General features: G+C 42.1%; 2 protein-coding genes across 2 annotated transcripts; one reads left to right on the top strand and one right to left on the bottom strand.

Annotated features, from left to right (window-relative positions):
• Positions 1 to 3,457: 3,457 nt before the first annotated feature.
• oaz2a (ornithine decarboxylase antizyme 2a) lies at positions 3,458 to 12,368 on the top strand (the record flags this gene model as incomplete). Its single annotated transcript, XM_080737140.1, has 5 exons — positions 3,458 to 3,475; positions 4,287 to 4,421; positions 7,546 to 7,718; positions 9,018 to 9,103; positions 9,557 to 12,368. The coding sequence occupies 5 exons, from the start codon at positions 3,458 to 3,460 to the stop codon at positions 9,691 to 9,693; spliced, it is 549 nt and encodes a 182-aa protein (XP_080593266.1). The 3' UTR covers positions 9,694 to 12,368.
• Positions 11,443 to 22,766, bottom strand: LOC308294406 (E3 ubiquitin-protein ligase TRIM35-like; the record flags this gene model as incomplete). Its single annotated transcript, XM_080737139.1, has 3 exons — positions 11,443 to 11,499; positions 21,055 to 21,885; positions 22,548 to 22,766. 3 exons carry the CDS (start codon positions 22,764 to 22,766, stop codon positions 11,443 to 11,445), a joined length of 1,107 nt encoding a protein of 368 aa, XP_080593265.1.
• Positions 22,767 to 23,353: the final 587 nt, after the last annotated feature.

Raw genomic sequence — 23,353 nt, 5'->3', positions numbered from 1 at the left:
GGAGCAGAAATGTCGAAATGTCAAGAGGACCAGAGTATAGCCTTTCAAAACAAGCTGACATTCCTGTCAAGCTCATATCTATATCTGTCTGTATGTCTACACTACAGTATGTATGACGTGTCTGTGTAAAAGAAAAACACATACAAATAATAATGGTTAAAGCAGTTAGATAGCCCCTCCCACAAACTTTGGAAGCCAATTATAGTCAATTGGTGTGGTCTATCAAAAATGTCCACACATGATGCGTAACAATTTGTGTGTGAGTTTTGCATTAGTTTTACAAGTATCAATAATGCTGGAAAACATAAGTAGGAAGTGGGCCATGAACCGTGTGCGTGTGTGCATGTGTGCGTGGGGCGACTTTTCTTCTTGACATAAGGTCCATGTCCTTTTGTACTGAAATAACAATATGTACATTGATATATACTGTACATGAATAAATATATTCACTCATGTTATTCCAATTCCTGATATTGACTTTTTTGTTTTGATTTTTGTTTTCTTCTAGAAAAGTGAATGAATAAAGGTTCTACTAATGAAGGTGTAAAGTTGGGGAAGGAAAATCGTGTGACCTACAAAAAGAGCAGCAGGGCGGTCATAATGAGTTTGTTTGCCTCTCCTCTCACGCTACCGGGCTTGTCGCTAGGCAGATCAGGGTGCCCAGGTGTCCTGGTGAGTGGTTGCCAGGGTATCAAGGGCACAGCTCTTCCCTCTTGTACCAAGACCTGGGGATTTTCATTGGCCATCGGCCTGTCGGGTGACATAACAGGAAACGAAGCGAAGCTTTGGATTGTTGTTATGGGTTGTTGTGTTCGATGTGGTTTCTGTTTAAGCTTTTCTTTAACTGATGATACTTGGCTTGACTTCAGAAACCCGTCCACGCCCTCGGCAGCTGCTGTCGAGGTGCCTTTGAGCAAACAACCTACCGGTAACTGCTCTTCGGCCAACAATAATTGACTGGTTGTGCTAGGTAATTCCTGAGTGTGAATTTATGTGCAGCTGAATGCAAAACCAGGCGTTGCTGTTAAAGAGAATCTGGGGATTTTTCACTGAAAAAAATAAATTGAGGCAGCAAAAAGTAAGACTTTTGAAACACATTGAGTAATCGTTTTGTAGTAGAGAATTGAAGGTTCAGCCTGCAGATATGTGACTAGTGAGAGGAAGTTTAAATGTTCTTACAGTTGGAGGAAGTTTAAATGTTGTTACTGTTGGAGGAAGTTTAAATGTTGCTTCAGTCCCCACCATCGCCCTACTGTATGTCCAGTGAAAGAGTCCTTCTAGGGATGGGACGATTTGAAAATGTCATATTAAAAAAGAAATCACGATTTAGCATATTTTCACGGTAAAATCCATTATCCTGGTGCGGAACATTTGCCATAAAATGTGCCATATTTTTGGGCAAAGACATTTGATAGAGAGTGAAAAAAAGACTGTATCAAGCACGTATCAAGCACGTATATTATAAGTACCTTTTACCAATAGAGGTTTTAAGTGGTACCGGATATGCAGCTCGGCAAATAAAAGGTGAATTGATCCCAGTGCATGATGGAGGACGATATCACTATAAATTAAATCTCCACGCTACGATTATCGTGAGTGTTTTTTTTATCACGATAAACGATAATATCGCTTATCGTCCCATCCCTAGTCCCTTCACTCACTTTGTGAGTGAAGGGACTCAATTGTTCTTTCTGGATGAGAGCATCTGCTTTACTGAACTCTTATGGATCGACTCCCTTGATGGCATGTAACCCTGGAAGATGTTTGACCTAAGCTCGCTCGCTCGCTCTCTCGCTCTCTCTCTCTCTCTCTCTCTCTCTCTCTCTCTCCTTCTTCCTCTCCACACACACACACACACACACACACACACACACACACACACACACACACACACACACACACCACTCTCATGCGAGTGTGGTGTCAGACTGTCCTCATGACTGCTCTGATATATTGCACTGTAACCCAAAGCGTGGGCCGGGTGTTCTCGTGAACCCCAGTGAGCTATTTTAGAGGTGTTTACAGGTCATGTGTTCAACCCAGCTGAGACCAACTGGACTCTGGACCTCAGATTTAGATCAGATGGATCTAAGATTAGGTTTATGTAAAATCCTGGTATCAAATTTTGGTTTGGTCTAGACTCTAGTGTCTGGAATCAGTACTTGACGAAAGGAGATTTCTATACCACATGAAGTAAAACTGGATACAAGTCATTTAAATGTCAAAAGGTCATCTGTGGTGGTCTGCTACTGATTGACATGGGCAGGGGCGTCACACCAAATTCTGGGGCCCTGGGTACAAGGATTCACTGCGGGCCCCCCATGAATGTTAACTATTGAAAAATAGCAGATATACAAGCTCACAGCGTGGCACCGAGTGCCGCGCTGCGAGCTTGTAGATCTGCTATTTTTGAAAAATCGTGAAAATGTGTGCCAAGAAACCTATGTTGCCATGATGTCAGTGATGCTCAAACTTTTTCATGTGAAGGAGGACCCCCCCCCATCTCAAAATATTTAGTTCCAAAATGTTCCAAATGTTCCCTAAAAAAATACATATATTCAAAGATTTGCGCACATTTTCACGACTTTTCAAAAATAGCAGATCTACAAGCTCGCAGCGTGGCACCGATAGCTAAAGTTACTAGGGCCCCTCCACCTTGGGCCCTGGTAACTCAGTCCCACTTTCCTACCCCTTGTGACGCCCCTGGACATGGGATCTGATTTCTAAGCTGTGAAGATGTCTTGAGCAGGGGTCAGCGGAAACCACTTGGAGCCAAATTTAGGCAGCCAGGTCTACAGTATGTGACCTGGATATGAAGGACATGTTTTTCAGTTAAGCTGACAGCTTTTGAACTTTGTTGTTGTTATTTATTTACCTTTTCAACATGGGCTCCTTATTTCTGATAATTTGGGAGTGTGTCCAACACAGATGCATAGAGCGGAGACTCCTCTGTGCGTTGTTGCAAATCATGTCACGCATTTTGGTTATTACTCTCCCAAAAGTCAAACCGCTCGCCTCGGAAGCTAACCGAAGGATCAATTCCAACAATTTGGGAGAGCAAATGATCCCAAAAAAGGGTCCAAAGTTAATAATTAAATGGGTAAAATAAATGGGTACGTTCTTTGAACTACTTATGACACATCACACCTGATTAACTCTGTTAAACATGGGTCTGTGTTTACTGTGGAATGGCTCCGTTATACAGCTGTTTTCCACTGTGTTCCATTACAGTTAACTTCCATTAAAGGCTATAAAAGAATAAATACACTGGCAGGGTAGCAACAGAGACACAGTTTTATGACCCTGACTGTCCCATCTGGTCTGTCTGCTGGGTTTACTCCAATGACTTTGGTCCCGTATTGAAAAACTGTGTTGACCATTTTACATTACATTTAGCTGACTCCACTCCAACTAATCATTTCAACCAACAGTAACTTAAGGAATACAAGGGGCAGAGATGGTGGACCGAGACATAGTAGACTGACAATATTTAAATGGAAAGAATCTAAAGAATCAAGAAATGGCTTTTCACAGCTTTTCATGCAATGTTTGGGATTAGTCATATCGTGTAGTCAGTGTCAAAGTGAGTCTGTATTGTGATTAACACCATGCTGCAAAACAAAACCCCATAAACACTAAATCAGAACCCTCTGAATAATAAAAAATAACATGATCGATGATTATGTCTTCAGGCCGCCAATGTAAAGTAGACACACACTGACGTCAGTCAATCAGTCCATCCGTCTAAACGATTCTAAAGAGCTCTAGACTGCATCCAATGTCTTATTTGGCACAGTGATCACATGATAAAGAACCACAAAGTATCCTATGATCTCTACATATCTTTGTCATGTGAACTTAGTTTGAATTATACTTCGCAAAGGAATTCAAAGTTCTCATGCCCCAACGTTCTCTCTCTCTCTCGCTCTCTCTCTTTTGATTGATTGAATACTTTATTAGACAGAAATGTAAACAGCACAAGGTATAGTCAGACATTTGAGCTGAAAGGATAACAAAAACTTGTGGGTCCAAGGCATTGATCCTACAGCCCATTAGTCCGAAACTGGTGAATGCTAACCTGGTGAATTCTAACCCTAAACCTAACCCTAACCAATGTAGGACTAATGAGCTTTCGGACTCATGGGCAGTCCCCAAACTTGTTTCCATTGTGGTAGTATTCAATTCATCAACATAGCATAAGAGTAACACCAAAATGGAATATCATCAACAAATGTAAAACACTGCATGTCTTTCTCTCTCTCTGTGTCCATCCAGTTCCTGGCTAGCGGGGGCCAGACTGTCCTGCTCGACAGGGGGCCTGGGGCCTCTGTGGTGCTCCTGATGACCCTCTCCCACAGCAGAAGATCCCGGGTGGGCGAGGGACTATCAGGGATCCCTCTCTTAGCGTGCTAGTACACAAGGTGAGACACACACACACGCACAGCGGGAGCCTATCTATGTTCCCCGGGTTCTACAGTATGTTCCCTGCTTAAGGGCCGTTTATACTTCTGTATGTTTGATTTTGTCTACGTTTTTGGGTGAGAGAGCACGTACAGTAATTGCGTCGACATGCTTAGTTCCTGTACGGTATATGCGCGGGCTGACCCGCCCTCCGCTCCAATTCCGCTCCGTTGGGGGCCGCTCGCCTGTATTGCACCTCACATCCATGCTTGCATGTCGCGTCACACGAGAGCAGAACAGAACAAACGATTCTCAGCATGCGGATTTCGCTCTATTGTTGCTGTTGCATCAACACAAGTCTTTTTTTTATAAATACTTTGTGTCAGTTAAGTTATATCACCAGCCAGCCAAATGAGCCAATCAAAGGATACGACTCAAAACTGAAGTGAGACGGATTTTGGCTGAATGAACCTAGAGTAGTCCCATCTCTCGAATCTCGTGATAAATCAATAACCAACAGAATTTTATATTTTCCGTCTTATTATTAAAAAGGACAATGTCTACATAAAAAGGAAACTTAGATTGGGTCTTTTTCAACATATTAGGCTATAGACCTGTCCTTGTCCATCGAGGCTCACTGCCGTTTCACTTTACCATGGGCTCTTGATGAGAACGTTCACGGCACAGAGCTTTCCATGTTTGTATCATAGAGGTTACGAGGTATGGTTGATATTTACAGGTGTTGAAGAACAACATCTTTCCACTCTTTTTGCTGAGGAAAAGTTATTATCCTCAATACTGCCCCTAAGGTTCACAATGTTGGCCGCGGGTACTTCTTGCTACGGACAAGTCCAGTACGTTCAGTTGAGGGGTAATCATACAGACAAGTATGGACAAGGAAATAGAACAGACATCAAATGGACCAAACAGAAGAAATCTCTCCCCCTCCGTTTCTAGTGTAGACCTTTACAACTACAGGGTAAGCGGGGAACCTTGAACCCGGGTAACTTAGGGATGACCCCAACACAGTTTGACCACAGACACAGGTCCTGCTAATGTTTCTTTAAACATACCTTTTTGGGTGGCTTTGTTGTTAATGTTGGTAAATCTTCCCTGTTTTATACTACTTTAAAAACAGGAAGTTTACAAACTCTTTGTCTTCCACTCTGTTGAGCTTACAATTTGGTTTAGCTCATTAGTTTCACTTCACTTTCACAATGGTAGAACAGAGATGCAACCGGATAAAAACAGAGTGAGACAGAGAATGATGACTAAAAGACAGTAAAAACAACTGATAAAAATCTATTTGTTGATACATATTTCAGTCTAATGATCTTTAAACTGTCAGAGTTTAAAGGCACATAACCATTTACACTTCGAATAAGGATTCCAAGAATAGGCCAGTCAGTAGGAGCGAGATCATTTAGCGACCTACAACCGGGTCGCAACGTGGTCGGTAGTTTTCAGCGACCGGGTCGCTAAATCAACCGACCGGGTCGATAAATCAACCGACCGGGCCGGTAAATCACAGACCGTGCTGCTAAATCGACCGACCGGGTCGCTAAATCTACCGACCGGCCTGCAGTTTTAGGTCGGTAGATTTAGCGATCCGGTTGGTAGATCTAGCGACCCGGTCGGTTGATTTTGCGCCCCTGTCGGTAGATTTAGCGACCCGGTCGGTGATTTTGCAGCCCCGTCGGTGATTTAGCGACCCGGTCGGTAGGTTGCGTCGGCAGGTTAGTTACTGAGGTACGGCTACTGAAGTTAAGTTTAGGGTTAGGGTTAGGGTTAGTTGCCCCGTCGGTGGATAAGCGACCCCGGTCGGTGGATTTACCTACCCGGTCGGTGGATTTAGCGTCCCGGTCGGTGGATTTAGCGTCCCGGTCGGTGGATTTAGCGTCCCGGTCGGTGAATTTAGCAACCCGGTCTGTCGATTTAGCGGCACGGTCGGTGATTTACCGCCCCGGTCGGTTGATTTAGCGACCCGGTCGCTGTAAACTACCGACCACGTTGCAACCCGGTTGTAGGTCGCTAAATGATCTCGCTCTCTCTCCAGTGAGTCCAGTGACATCAACAACAAAGCAACCAGATATGTGGCAACCTTCGTTGCATCACCCGTCTGCTCAATAAAAACAACATTTTCAACTGAATACATTGGAATGTGTATTTTTCAATTTACTGTGTGGCATATACTTTGTTGTCATGTCTCCCCAGGGTTTTATACCCTCACTATTTTCCCTTTACATCAACAAATCTCTTAACAGAAAAAAGCCGATTTACAAGCAAGGGTTCATTTGGTTAATGAGACTGTCACGCATGTACTCGCACACAAATACATCCAGAGAGCGAGAGAGGGGCCAGTATGGGTAGAGACATATAGATCAGCATGTGTAGACATGTGTCATGCTAGCATGTACAGTACACTGTCAATATCCCCAGGCAGCTAGTTGCGCAATCTGCTAATAACGGATCAAAATGTTGCTTTGCTGGTCTTGCAACTCCCTTTTTGCTGGTCTGCTGCTATACTCACTGACATTATCTTAAACCTCCCTTAAATGTTGATATGTCGCCCCAGTTATGCACTTCCTTCAGTGACCTCTGGTTGTCGCCTACATCCAATTCAAAACACTGGTGATAATCCACTAGCAATCAAGGGCTTGGCATACCCTTACCAACTCTGCACCCCTTTCCCCACACTTACTGTATCAAGACCGTTTTAATACCAAACTGGCCAAACTGTTAAATATATGCAAATATTGTGGCCAATGGCATTGTAATACTAAACAATAGAATCCAATGGTGGTGTTTAGGTGGTAGGGGGAGCTAAAATAAAATGATTTAAACCTTTTTTTGGATAAAATACAAACGTTGTAATATTACAACCGTGGGCCTTAGAGGGTTAAGTAAGCAAGAGGCGAACATTGTGAAAATAGCAGATCTCGTGCTCACAACGCCTCGCAACGTGATTTTTCACAATATTTATCTGTGGAACCGAGTCACATTAAATGTAATACCTACATTCCAAGTGCTTGTCAGGGTGGGGGTCCCCAGTTCATATATGTTTATTTTGGGGGTCACAGCCTAAAAAGGTTTGAGAACCCCTGATCTATTATAACTATTGTGTTATCCTTTATCCCTCCCCAGGATGACCGACTGTCTGTGAGTCGCCTAGCCGAGGTGAATGGGAATCCACCTGTTCTCCACTTCCATTACCAGCTCAACGAGCGCCGCTCAGCCTGCTGGGACACGGCACTGTCCGCTGACAGCCTCTTCCTGGAGATCCCCCCTGGACCGCTGGTAGAGGGCAGCAAAGAAGGGTAAGGGGGCTGACGCATACCGAAGAATGTGCCAAACACTAGAATAAAGAAACACCCTCATAGATTTGAACCAATTCACACTTTGTCAAGTCCCGCCTGTTGTCGCGCTCCCCCCTCTTCGCACCCATTGGTTGCTGTGTCTTGGTGGGACACTCGGTGGGACACTTCATCCACTACCATTTTAATTCATTTGCCTCGTATTGTTATTCTGTGTGTTCAATTCTAATTTCAAACTTTGTTTCAGTTAAATGGAGCTGCTCAGTGGCAGTATAGTGACTTGGCATGTTTTTAAATGTTTTTATTTCTCCAAAAATTATGTTTTAGAAAATTCGACATAAAAAAGGCGGAACCAGGAAGGACAAGGCAGATAGAGCCTGCTGGTTGGTCATTCAGGGACCAATCAGAAGACTGACAAAGGGTGAATTTAGACCTAGAACACATCCGTGGCTCCTTAGATTTGAACCACTTCAACCATTATTTTACGCTTAAAAAAAAATTAGCAGATATACCAGCTCACACCGCGGCACCGATATTTTTAAAGCGAACATTTGTAACTCAATCTTTCTTTCTCTGGGCCCCTGGAACAACATATTTTGAGATAAGGGTCCACGGTCAAATACATATAATTCTAGGGGTCCTTGACATGAAAGAGTTTGAGAACCACTTGATATAGAAACGTATGTTTTTCAACAAACCTTTAGGTATTTTTCAGGTCTTGGGTTAACTGCTGTACAGTACAGGCGCCTTTCCATTTCCTTTCTATTTTCAAGCGTCATCGTGGGGCACAGACACAACATGCATGATATAATATGGCATGACGAGTTATAAATCATATTGCATGCAGTGTGTATCTGTGTTTGTGTTTTCACATATTTGAGCGTTCATATTTGGGGCGTTGCCTGTGTGTGCCATACTGGTAGAGCAGTAGCCTAGCTGAGCTAGACATCCCAGCCATGTTAAAACAAGTTGGCTGCATTGTATATAGGCTGGCCCCAGGCTAGTAGAGCAGAGTCACCTTGGCAGCTGTCGGCTCACTGCCAGCTGCATTATGTAACGATGCAGTGCTTATGTAAAGACATAAAACATTAAAAGCTCGGTGCATCTTCCTGCGCTCTCGCTCTCTCTCTCTTCCTGTCTCAGCCCCTTCTCAGTCTCTCTCTCACCCACACCACCCCTTTCACTTTTTGTTTGTCTGGTTTATAACGTTGTTTCAATGGAATTACCAATGTCGCTGTTTATAAACACACCATTTGCCATTTATAAAAATGTATAACTATACAAAATCTCTGTCTCTCTCAGTCTCACTGCTCTTCTGGAGTTTGCTGAAGAGAAGCTCAAAGTCAACCACGTGTTCCTTTGGTTCGTCAAAAACAGAGAGGATCGATGTGAGTAATCTTTTTCCAAACATTTTTATAGAGATTATATTTTGTCCCACTGCACAGTAAATTGAAATTATGTCAGGAAAGAGATTAGAGGCATTATGACATGCATTCAACCCCTTTACATGGTGACCAGGATTGTGGATGTTTTGCCATGATGCTTTGTCGTCACTTTGTTTTTAGCAAAACTTAGGAACCGCAGTGTTCCCATTCTGGGACAATGTGTCTTCCAATGTGATAAATGGCAAACAAGCTCACAATGCATTGCGTTGCAAGATGAGCTTTTAGACGATATATTTTCAGCTCCTATATTTGGTGTAGAGGGAAAGAAGGAGGAGACCAAATTTAGTCCCCAGTCAGTTGGTATATAGCGTTAACATGGTTAAAATGTGTTACAACTCGGAATGTGGGGATAAAAGATAAAATCTGATGTGATGTGTTTTGGTGTCTGTCATGTAGCGGTCATCATCAGATCGTTCCACTACATGGGTTTTGAGATGGTGAAGCCAGGGAACCCGGCCGTCCCGCCGCGGCCAGACCTTCTCTTCATGGTTTACTCCATGGACGGCAGCAGCAGCAGCTCCGACGAGGACTGACGACCGCTTCGACGCCATGTCTCCTGGCTCCTCCCTCTCCCGTGCTGTCCAGTCCTCCCTTCACCTCACCCTTCGTACCTCCTCTTCCTCAGATGAAGAACAGCCGCAAGCTCTCATGGGGAGCTGTTCCTCCCCAAACATCCCCCTTCATCCTCCCCTTTTCTCCTCTTCCTCGAGTGACATCATCAACCCCAAATCCCCCCGAACTTAAAATCCAGTTGTGACTAGAGGTCTCATACTGTTTTGCAGACTCTTGATAAAAGGAGAGTGTGTGTATATATATGTTTGTGTGTGTGTGTGTGTATTGTTGGGGGGGGTTGTCAAAGCAGGGGATCCCATGCCACCACCCCACCCCCTTTATTTTTCGAGCACAAATCAAGTTAGAGGTGCTCATACGTTCTGGAATTCATTTTTCTATTTTCTCTCTCCCACCCGTCAACCGTATTTTGTTTATCTGCGTGCTGCACCTCAACGAGACAACTGTCCCTTCTTTCTTGGTGTGTTCTTGATTGTTTTGGAGCGATACGATAATCTACCTGCGTGCGCTATATGTGGTATATAGCATAACACGTTAGAACACACCACTAGAAAAAGGATAGCTGCATCCTAAATACCACATCATCCTGTTTTTTTTTTCTCTTTTTTTCTTTTCTTTAGGAAGAGTTCTGGAGAAGCTGATCCCTGATCAGTCTCTGTGGTCACCCTCATGTTGAAATACATCACATCATCATTCCAACTTGTGTTACTCGCTCTGTGTGTTTTTAAGCCCAAATTCTGCCTGTTAGACAAAAACATGTACCGGTAGTTCAAATGATTTGCTAGTCAACATTTGAGGTCGTTGTGGGCATTTAACTACCATTCTTTACTCCTTAGTGACTCAAGGACATTATTTTAACTTAACCGCTGGCTGTCAAAGTGATTGAACCTGGGATATTTGGGTTACAGTACAATCTGTAACCACATGGGCAGATAAAGATTCGGTGTTGCCCCCACTCCTTTTATCTATTTTGGTACTGGCAGTTCCCCCTTCTAGGATCACAGGACCCCTATTCATGTCAATGAATTGGGAACTAAAGCTTATTCTAGAGTTGTTTATCCTATCAGCTAAATGCCTGAAATGTACATGCGTTCCGTAATGGACTTGACCTGAAAACCTGAATTATAGAGGAGGTTGAACGAGGTACTGTACTACTATGCCATTTGCTAAATTCACTATTCACAACTTTCTATCTCGCAAACACAGCTTTATTCTTTGTGGTAAAACAACACCGGGGGAAAAAAAAACAATCCCAAAAAAAACATCCCATTATGTAGAGCAGATCTACAGTACTGTATTTTCCCACAAATCTGTCTCTGTAGTTCTTAACCACTTGAACCCCAGCGTCCATATTCTGGGGAACATTAACCAAAATGGCAGAACTACAGGGAGATCTATAGAGCACATTGTGAGCTTGTAGATGGGCTATTTATGGCAATTAAGTTTGGTGTAGATGGAAAAGGGGGTCCAGGTACAGTTGTAACTCAAGTCCAGTTCTCCAAGACGACAGGGGACGACAAGTGTTTTAAGAGGTCCTGCGGACTGAGGCTGAACTCTGAGCCACCCTTGAATAATATCACCACCCTACTCCGAAGGAAAAGCAGGTGTCTTGTTTTAAAGGGGAAATCGGAGGATTTTCTTGTGCCTAAGAAAAGAATGCAATGACTTTTAATTTTAACATTTCATTCTTGAGTCTTACTTTAGAATTTGTCCTACTTCACCATGTGTATTTTGTTGTGACCCCGTTCTCTTCCCCGCACCCTGTGACGCTAATAGGGGGGACCACACCACCAATTATTGGGATGTGGTAAAGAGCCGGCCCGTTTCCAGAGTACTTAGGTCTTTGTATGCAATATAGCAAAACACAAATACAGCTAAACACCACCACAAATCTAAGGTATTTTTGTTCTGCAATTTACAGAGAGAAGGATCCAAAAATATGCCAAAGAATCCATATGCATATAGCAGGTTGATGCTTTTCAAGTCATCCCTGATTTTAAATTCAGCTAGCTTAAAACGGTCTGAAAAGAACTGGTCAAATACATTCCCCACATCAGTAACAGCATCAAGGTCTCGTAGACTTTGAGGAAGTCTGTCTTACAAAGACAAAACAGCCGTAGGTTTTGTCTGATTTAAAAGTCACAGGCCCTGACTACTTAACCAAACATGATACAATTACGTGCTACCATTATTAAATGCTACACTGTCCACTTAGCAATAATTCATTTGGTGGAATAGTATACACTTTGAAGTGATTTGTCTGGGTTTCACTGCTGATTGACTCTGTAAGACAGCACAGTGCTCTATGTAGGAGCCTGTTTTTCTTTTTTGTAAATGCCAAGAGAGGGAGAGCTTTATCTTTATTTTTGCATGTGTGAATAGGTCATAAGTCTTCACTGTTAATGAATGAGCCGTGACGATAAGCTGTTAGGAAAAATGGCAATATATTATTTTTCTCAGAGGTATATTTTTCTGTATATTTCTCAATTGTTCTTTTATTTTTTTGTCTTCATGATGGCTTTAGAGGGGTTATTTGTTTACATTGACTTAGTTAGCAACTATGATGACAATCCACTCTTGTATACTATGGAATTTTTCGTCTTTAGGGGGAAAAGAATAAAGGTGGTTATACATCTTACTTTTTGTTGTGTGTTTTATGATGGTTTTATGGCTACTTGTAGACAAAAATCTATGTAAAGTTCATTGCAAACAGTCAACAGAAATGTCATGATAACTGTTACATACAGTGAGAACAACGTAAAGGACAACCAAAAGACATTAAAATAAAGAAATATAAGTTGCATTCCGGAACTTATATTAATGAATAATGTTAATGTATTCATTATTGGTTATTTGAATCCATCTGGTAGAGTATGTTAAGAATACAATATGCATCTGCAGTTGTCCCGCTACTTTCCTTTGAGACGTGTCTAGACGCTACTGGTACTCGTTGACAAGTAGTACTACCTGAAGCTCATAAACACACTCTGAGGGGTCCCTCTTGCCTAACGGTAAATGCTTTGCAGTGATGGGAAAATTACTTTTTCCGCCACTGAAAATGGAATACTCAAGTAAAGTAAAAGTACCTCAAAACGTTCAGTAAATGTAATTGGTTACTTTCCACTACTGATGCTTTGGTCTCTCAAATCCAGAGATAATTAAGACACAAGGGGGCGGCCGTAGCTAAGTGGTTAGGGAACCTGCCTGGGGAGCTAGAGCTCCTGGATGTCGCAGGTATGAATCCGATCCGGCATCTATGTGTCGATGTGTCCCTGAGCAAGACCCTTAACCCCTAATTGCTCCCCGAGTGCCACATATGGTTGCTCACTGCTCCTAGTCGTTATAGGATGGGTAAAATGCAGAGAATAAATTTCACGTATGTGCAAATGTACTGTGACAACTCCCCAAGGCGTGGGGCCTATATTATTACAAGTTACTGATTGCAGCTTTCAACAGAGACAGACAAAACATGAAAGTATACAGACACACTCTACACATGTAGCCTCACCATAGAACTTTAAAGCTTGATGTTATTTCAATTAATGAACAGAGGTTGTTCTGCCAAGCTCCCTTGTCTCAGATCACAGGATGACTCGGCTAGTAACCTATGACTCATCGTCTCAGTGCTCTGGCTTTCAGCCAACCTTACCTTCCAAGTCAGGTGATCTATTCTAGACAGATCTATTTAGAGATCATTCTGAGGCTCGTTCTTTCTTTACACAGAGTTGGGGAGCATTAAACTACACATTATAGTACTATATTTAGTATAGATCTAAATATACTATACTATATAAATGTATATACTGTACTATATACTAGATATAGTATGTATACTATGTAGTAGTGTGTGCATACTAAATTAGATCTACTATGCTTACTAGGGCCAGGGTTCTGAACCCTTCTGTGCTTGAGTAAAGTTTTGAGGTACTTTTATTTGCACCGGGTATGACTATATCTAGTAGTATGAACCCTCGGCCCCTCAACCCTCGGCACCCCTTAACCCTCCTGAACCCATTCTGACCCCTTGCATGCGCATGGCCGAGTGCACATGGGTGCTTCTTTGTCTTTTAAAGACTATTAATGTGATCAACTTTGACCCAAAAAAGACCTGGTTGATTGTTTAAGTTGGACAAAATATGGCCATTATGTGTCTTTATCTTCCAAATATGGAGATGATATGGACTCATACAATATGTCCATATATGGGCATTCCCAGATATGGGCTTATTGATTACATCAGGGATCTCCAGATATGGGAATAAAAGGGACAAGGACGGAATTAATTTGCAATTGTGACTCACGTTGCGGTACAGAGGACCATGCTGGGGGCATGCATGCAAATCAAAATCATTGAAATCACTAAAACGATAGAAAGAAGTAAATGAAAACATTTTAACAGCCATCTTTTCTTTTCTCTAATGAATATCTAAACTATGAACCGTTGTTTTAAAAAACAAAGTTGTCCTATAAGCAAATGTTGCTTTGACCTTTGATCTTTAAAAACACAAAATAATGTAACTTCTGCTGTCTGCCAGGAATAGCAGTCCCAGGTTAGGACACTATATGTCACTAATCCTCTGGACCAGTGGAGCAGAGGCAGATAGTCCTCTATTGGCCTTAATCTTCCTCCCATTTTACATAATCTCAGTCTCACCTCAGAATGAGGTTGATAAGTGGTCACTGCATGAACTGTCACGCACAACATAGAAATGCACCTCTCATCCATGACGTGGGTGGGCGGACAGTACATCCAGGTTTCCTGGAATTCATTTTATCCCCAGATTATGTGACTACAGAAAGGCTACTATGAAATATTACACAAGAACAGACACACAAAGACAGACAGACAGACAGACAGACAGACAGACAGACAGACAGACAGACAGACAGACAGACAGACAGACAGACAGACAAATAGTTTTAAGAAACACAGGATAAGATGTTAATTGTCTCCACCAGCCGAAGGCATGGGGGAGAGTATGTTTTCCCCTCCGTCCGTCCGTGCGTCTGTCAGTCCGTGCGTCCGTGCGTCCTCACAGTTTGTGTGCAGCTAATCTCAGTCGCCGCTGGCCCGGTCGCTGCCAAAGTGAGCACACACATTCCCTGGATGCCAATCTAGAACCTCTGCCCTAAATTTTTCAAATGGGCCTTTTCTAGCGCCACCTAGTGGCCGATGTTCGCAAAACACATTTCTGTGCACTACTCTTACAGATTTTGTCCAAAAATCCTACAAATCGCTAGGCAGTATCTCGACAGTCATGTGATCGACACAGATCTGTCCGATTTTGCATATTCCATCCTGATTGGCTAAGATCGGCTTCCAAAGTTTGTAGGATTGAGTCGTTTTGAACAAAATGCCTCAAATCACAAACGCAAAGTGCAATTATCATGAAATCGCGCACTCACGTTCCCACTAGGTCGAGGAAGAAATGCCACTTCAAATTTTTGAAATCAGCCTCATGGTGGCGCTATAACAGCCCGATTTGTGGTTTTACCTATAACTCCACCGATCAGTTTCAAACTTTGTAAGTGCACTCTCTAGAGGCCAAGGAAAAACCCTTTCTCTGCATTTTTCACATCAGCCTTTTATAGCGCCACCTTTGGGCCGACTTGTGTAAAACACATTTTAGGATATTACACCTTCAGATTTTCTCCAAAAATAACACAAATCAGTACACAGTATCTCTATAGTCATATGATCAAGTCTGATCAGTCTGATATTTCATATTCCATCCTGATTGGCTAATATTAGCTTCCAAAGTTTGCAGGATTGCAGTTTTTGAACAAAATGCCTCAAATCATCAACGCAGCTTGCAATTACCGTGAAATTTGCCACACATATTCCCACTATGTGAAGGAACAAATGCTACCCTTTTCACATTGGCCTGTTATAGCGCCACCAGCAGGTAGACTTTAGCAAAACACATTTTTTTAACACAATGCTTCAAATCATGCATGCAGCGTCCGATTGCCATGAAAGGTCTAAGGTGAAGAACATATGCCACCCTTTTTACACTGGCCTATTATACAGTAGCACCACCAGGACGCCTGGCCTGGTGGAGACCTGTGCTCGGAAGAGCACTGCTTCTAGTTTCCTTTGTGCAGGCACATGCATGAGAGAGAGTGTGTGTGTGTGTGTGTGTGTGTGTGTGTGTGTGTGTGTGTGTGAGTGTGTGTGTGTGTGTGTGTGTGTGTGTGTGTGTGTGTGTGTGTGTGTGTGTGTGTGTGTGTGTGTCATCTTGGTGGTGAATGATGGATGCAAGGGAGGGGGGGTGGCTGGGGTTAGGTTTTAATCTAGGACGCATCATCAGTAGTGTTCCTCCAGGTCTTAGGGTGTTTCAGCCATTATACACTATACACCCTCGCCGGAGTCGGCCAGCTCAGGTTGCTCAGTCCCCGAACTTGCGTCATTTCCAATTAGTCATGAGAGTTTCGTTCATCTTATGGATGGCAGACCTGGGACTGTGCAAGGCAGGGGCGTCCTTTTCCCTGAGCCAAGCCTATAGGGCAAGGCTGACCGCATACCTCCTGGCTCCAGTTTAGGCATTTAGCAGAAGCTCAATGCCCAAACTGGAAGCTCCCAATCCAAAGCGACCCACAACAAGCAATGCAATATATACTGTACATCAACCCAATAAGCAAGGCAATACAACAATCAATTTGATTAGTCATGAGAGTAGTGTTTATCTTATGGATAGCTGACACTTCTCATGGGACTCAATCAACATCAACTGCATAGAGAGATATCAATCCAGAACATATAGTATGATATATTATGATCATTTATGTTTATAACAAAACAATAATAAAAAACTGTTATGGTAAAATATTTTTGCCATGTACATACATATTTCTTCACCAGAAACATACAAATATGTACTTACTATAACTGTCTTAAAGGACAACTTTGTTTTTTTTACAACAAGGGTTCATATTTTAGATTGTAGCCTAATTAGAGAAGAGAAAAGATGAGTGTTCAAATGTTTTCATTTACTTCTTTCTATTGATTTAGCGATTTTAGTATTTTGATTTCAGTGGGTGGGGGCATGCGTACAAGAGGCTAAATATGTCTTTTTTTAGACACAATAAGCCGTCAATGTCTTTGTTACTATTTACACCAGCCCCCATAAGTCACATCTGCCCATGAAAGAACCTGGGGGCATGCATGCAAATCAAAATTAAAATCACTTAAACGATAGAAAGAAGTAAATGAAAACATTTTAACACCCATCTTTTCTTTTCTCTAATGACTATCTAAAATATGAACCCTGTAAAAAAAAAAAGTTGTCCTTTAAAGCCTGTCCATACTTTCTCCGAAATTACGTGAAATTTCTGAACTCTCATTCGGTCTAATGCTTTTCAGAAGTCGCAAGTGACGTCATTTTGTAGTCGAACCGACATTTTGACCGAAAAGGGCGGTTTCGGTCAAAGTATGGACAGGCCTATGCCTAGGCTATGCCTGACACCCTTACCAGGGCTGTCGACAAGGGACCTCCAGAGTTCTTGGTTGTGACCAGGTGCATCCCAGTCTCTTGTTGACTGCCTGGAGGTCCCGCTACCTGATGGCGAGGGTTCTATCAGCATCCCTGTGTTTGCTGATCTGAGTGAACAGGTTTGGGTTGTAGGGATTGATCAGACTTTGGAGGTATGGAGGTGCCATACCTTTGGCTGCTTTGAAGGCCTGTGTCAGTGTTTTGTATTCTGTGCGGGCCGCAACCGGGAGCCAGTGGAGGGAGCGGAGAAGGGGGGAGAGGGAGACATGTGAAAACTTTGGCTGGTTGAAGACCAGTCATGCCGCGGCATTTTGGATCAGTTGGAGAGGCTTAAGTGCAGATGTTGGGAGGCCAGTGAGGAGAGAGTTACAGTAGTCAAGTTTTGATATGACTGATCATGATGTCAGGATGAGGAGCTGGGCTGACTCCTGGGTGAGGAAGGGTCTGATTCTATGGATGTTATAGAGTGTGAACCTACAGGACCGGGTGACTGATGCAATGTGTGCCGAACGATAGCTAGCTGTCCAGGACCACACCAAGGTTTTTGGCAGTTGGAACCGAAGTCACCAATGCGTTGTCTATGGAAATAATGAGATCTTGCATGGGGCACTTATAAACATACAGAACGTGTAGGTAAAAGAGAAGAGTCTAGCAAGGTTAAGCTAAGTGGGTAAGCATGTGTACATTCTAGGGATGTCCCGATACCACTTTTTTGCTGAGCGAGTACAAGTACGAGTACTTCATTTTGAGTACTTGGCGATACCGAGTATGAGTACAATTAATAATACAAAATGTCTTTAAATTACGTTTTATTTTATTTTATCAGATGTTCCTCACTTTCTGGCTGTATATAACACATTAAATTGCATTGCTTTCCCAGAACATGGCACAACTGCCACACATTTCACTTTTTTTTTCAGGTTTAGCCCATGGAAATTCCTGTACTGTGCATGATCTTCTAGATCTGTTATGCTCAAACATTTTGTATTTTTACTTTTGATACTTTAAGAGAGAGAGAGAGAAAGGCGAAGTGGCGGAACACACAGGGTACTCGGGCGCTTTGTGAGCAGTATCGGACGAGTACCGATACCGCAAAATAGGCCGGTATCGGGGCGAGTACCGATACCACGAGTACCGATACCGCATCCCTAGTACATTCCCTCAGTTTAAGGTAAGGGTTGGGGTTAGTTTTAAGGGAACATTCCGCCCATTTTCAACCATCAAACGTGGGTACCCGGCCTGTTGCAGGACTCTGCCTTTGAACAGTGTTAAACTATATGAATTATTCTGTTGTCCATTAATGTCAAGGCTGCTCAACAGCGCCACTTGGTCACCCAGCGGTATTGCAGCTATTGCTACTCATACAAGGTGTATGAGTGTACTACACATACATACCTACACATTCAGTCAAGCATTGGAGCGATGAGGCACCGCTCAAAGAAAAATCATTTTACAGCTCTCTTACAGACACTTTTTAATTATTTCATCTGCATGCTGGCTTTCAAAACTGAAAAGTGTGGGATTTTAACACATAAAGAACAACCGGCCTACCTGCCTCCTCCTATGTGATGTGCGAAACTGAACAGTTTTGCATACTATGTTTTCTTAATATTTAGATAGTCTACCGGTACTCTCTTTGGATGGGAATGGAATATTCATGGAGATAATGTATCTGAGTACAACGTTCATTGGCAGACTGATCTGAACTAATCAATAACATAGTCTATAGGTGTAAACAATTAGTACATATCTGAGCATGTGAGTTGTATTGCCAAACATTCGTTGCCCCAGAAAGTGTGTTCATTTTGTACATTAGCATAGAGATGACTGTGAATCACTGACCCATTACATTCTTAATCATGTCTGAAAGCAGTTTTGTTCTTGATTTTTTCAAATTAATTAAATGATGCCATTATGAATAGATGAGTTTGGGATTTAACTAGGTTCAAATGCATTTTGTATTGTTTTCCAGTTGTCTTTTTTATGTTAATAAATGCTCTTCGTTATCCATAAATGTACATTTCTAGATGCCACTTTCATCAGGAATATAAAATGGTACACATTTTTTTTTTCTTCAAGAAAACCTCCACTGCACTCCATGTATTCTAGTGGTGCACAATATACAGTATACAACTCTGCCCTCTTGTGTCCATAAGAAGAATGACAATGGTAGAGTGAGTACCTGCCCCACAGCACAAAACTCTCGATATCATACATATTGGGACACTAGTGTGTTCTCTGCAACTATGATAGTCATAAATGAATACCTTCATCTCAAAAGCTGTGCTGTTTGAATTTCTTATGTACTGCTAGATTCTGCACTAATATGCCCCAATATATTGCACTTACTGCAATTAGGAATCAGATTTAAACTAATTATTTTGGATCAGAATTCAGAACGTAGCAACTATATCTAGGCCTACTATACATAACAAACACACACACACACACACACACACATACACGTTTAACAAATGTTATGACTGATATACATATTATATTCAAGTGTATTCCTAGAAGAGTAAAGACGTTAAACACAAAACTTGAAAAATTGCTTAATTGATAAAAAAAAACAAATATATAAATTGATATATAAATAACAAATGTACTATCGATGCTCTTTTACAACTTATAAATGTAATCATGTCTACACTGCTAGTAACTCAAGATCAAAAACAAAGTGACACTTTATTTATGACTTTATTCAAATGTTAAACATTTTAGGGAGAGAGTCAATTTTCAAAGATTACAATTTCAAGACCTAGTTCTTCTGTCATTAATGACTGTCAACTGTGTCAAGGTCCAAAATAAGCTGAACTACAATGAGGATTCTGCACATCCTAAAACTGTGCCTGAATTAACAGTGACTTTTTTAAACAGAACAGAATTTGGGAGAAATAAGGCAATTAATTCTCCCACCACCCCAACTAAAACTGTGCCTGAACTTTTAGAAAACAGTAGGCATGTGATTGGTATAGTTCCGGCAACCTTACATCAGAATCCCCCCCCCCCCCTCAAATCAACAAAATTAACTTTTTTAAACAGAATTTGGGAGAAATAATTAAACAAGGCAATTTTTCCACCACACCACCCCAAGTACCCAACATTCAAATGATATTGCAGTAACGGTACAACAGTGTTGCATTACTATCAACTCAAATGACATTTAGAATTAAATATGGTTTCAAATAGATTAAAGCAGTAACAGAAACATTCCCTTAGGAGATTATGTTTACTTGTTCTAGAAAGCTTAATTCTTGCAATGATCCAGCTCCAATCCGTTTCTCTGGGAGCCATTTTCTCTACAGTTACAACTTATTTTAGACCGTTAAATGAGGTGGGCCAGTACTGGGGCCCAGAATCACTGGACTGTATGAGACCACCTCCTTCATCTCTTAAGGCCAGGTTTCCGAGGTGTTTGGCCACATTAACCAGTGAGACCAGCTATGTATCGTATTGTATGTATCTGAACTGTTTCATCTGTACAGACACAGCAACTGGCATCACTTTGATTGCGTAGGCGTCGCTGTTAGTGCTAATGAAAGGAAAGAGCCTATCTGTAAACCGGTGTCTGAAGGTGTGTAGATGTTGGTTTTCAGCACAATCAAAGAAAGACAGCTCCCCTCTGCCGCAGTCCAGCTGTACTCTGATCCTCTTGGGTTTCTGGCTGAGTTGGCTGACATCAACACTAGTGGGTGCTTCAGATGTGGGTGCCACGGCCAGGTATGTACCATTTAGACACCAAATCATCCAACATCCATTGCATGACCTTACATTTCTCAGGCCATGTTTTGTCATCACACCAATTTCCCAGAAGTTCTCAACTCCAACCTCTATGTCCCAGCTGTGAGTGCCTGAGACAAAGCCCTTGGAACCCAGGACACCATGTCTGCAGTTCCTCCTCTCTGGGTTGTCAGGAATGTCCACATCCGTTGTACCAATTTTCACACTGGTCAGATCCTTGGACACAATTAAATGAGGTGGGCCAGTATTGGGGTCCAGAATCACAGGACTGTAGGAGACCAACTCCTTCATCTTTTTCCACATGTCGAAGGCCAGGTTTCCGAGGTGTTTGGCCTCATTAATCAGTGATTCTGAGACTGGCTTTGGATCCTGCAGCGTGCACTGGGCTCTTTCTAATGTGGTCTTGTACTTGTCCATAAAAAAGACGTCTTCAGCTTTCAGCTCCTCCTCGATGGCTATGATCTGGTCTTCGAGGGTCGTTATCTCTTTACTCAGCCCATCAATCTGATCTTTAATTAACAGACTCTTCAGCGCCTCTTCCTCCTTAAGTTCTGCAATCTTGTTCTTCTCTTCTTCATGTAGGAACTCGTGGAACCTCTTAATTTCCTCCTTAATCACGTCCGCTGTGCTCTGTGCCTGGATCTTTATGTATTTTTTTGTTTTACGGCACTCATCTCTAGCCGCAACAAATACATCCAGCTTCTGCTTCAACGGTTTAAGTCTTTTCTGAAGTTCCTCCTTGGAATCATGAGCAGCTTCATCGACTGGACAACACTCGTGAGCTTTGTGTCTTTTGGAGGTCTGACACACCACACACATTGGCTCTTGGTCTTCCAGGCAGTAGAGTTTGCGTTTTTCGCCGTGCTGACGGCAGAGAAACCCAGGCCTTGCTCTCCGCTCTTCCTCCTCCAAGAAGGCCTGATTGATTGATTAAAGAGTATATTAGCAGTTTGCACTAGAAAAAGGTACAGTTTCATGACAGCACAAATCACTGGTACAAGGTCAACTAAAAGGAGATCCTAGTAAGCTTCACGGCTTATTTACACAGGAACCACTTTATGTATCTTATATAACCTCCGTGAAGTTTGCACCCCATAATATGTTGAAAACATATATAAAAATGGTGTCATTATTTAGTGCTGAATTTGTGCTGAATTGTGCCGTAAATTTTATAATTTGTGCTGCTATCACTATTGAGATATTCAGTTATAGTTTTGCTGAGGCTTGCACCCCCAATTTTTTGGCTCCAAATCGGGAAAACATGGGCTCAATCTTTAGTGCTGGATGTGCTCTAATTTGCGCCATTGAAATCATCAATTATATTTATATATAATTTATACCTACAGAGGGCGGTGTAGAGCAGCAGTATTTCATTGTAGAAGATAGGAGCAGAACAGTGGTGTTTTGTAGAATATCTCAATAATGATAGCAGCGCAACTTATAAAACTTACGGCACAATTCAGCACTAAAGAATGACACCATTTTTATATATTTTTCATCATACGGGGTGCCAACTTCAGAGGTTCTAACATTCAGGCATAACATTGAAAGACAGACAGATAGAACATAGTATGGCAAACCTGGCAAAGGTTCTTTAGAGCCAAGTTACAAGGAGGTGCTCTTGTTGCGTTGACAGCCCGACACACTGGACATTTTTTCGCTACGCGCGGCTTCCAGCATCGCTGCAAACAGGCTCGGCAGAAGCTGTGACTGCAGGAGAGGATGACTGGGTCTTCAAAAATGTTGCGGCACACAGCACACGTTAAATCCTCTCTCGGGAGGGTCGACACAGAAGCCATTTTCTCTCAACTTGGGAATGTTCATTAGATTTATTCAACATAAATGCGTCGGTCTATAATCTTGTTTGTTCTTATTCGACATGAGTTTCAGTTTTGTTTACGGACTTCAGGCGACAGCTGCCGACAGGAAACGGTGTGCGTTTGAATCGCGCAATGATAACGTAATTTCCGGTTTGGGACTTCAAAAAATAAGATACGCCCACGCGTATATTGAAATATTGAAAATAGCAGCTTGTATCACCTATTTTCAAATGACCAATATCTATACATAGCGCATAAGTGGTCAATTTATGTTTTGTAGGTCTAATAATAATCAAAATGTTCAAAGTAACTAAAGTTGTCAAATAATTGTTGTGGGGTCAAAGTACAATATAATTTGCCTCTGAGATGGGAGTAGGCCTAGAAGTAAAAGTAGGATACTGAAAATTGGAAATACCTCAAAATTGTACTTATAAGTAGGCTACAGTTAGTACTTGAGTAAATGTATAGTTACTTTACACTACTAGCTGGCTAGGAATATCTGGAATGTTAAGAATCCCCCTTGACCTTTGACCCCTGCCCCCTCCTTGATCAAACTACAGGTACTT

The sequence above is a fragment of the Nannobrachium achirus genome (genome assembly GCF_963921795.1).
Source record: "Nannobrachium achirus genome assembly, chromosome: 11".
In the NCBI taxonomy this organism is placed as follows: domain Eukaryota; kingdom Metazoa; phylum Chordata; class Actinopteri; order Myctophiformes; family Myctophidae; genus Nannobrachium; species Nannobrachium achirus.
The sequence above is the reverse complement of the archived record's forward strand: the minus strand, read 5'-3'. Positions and strand labels throughout refer to the sequence as shown.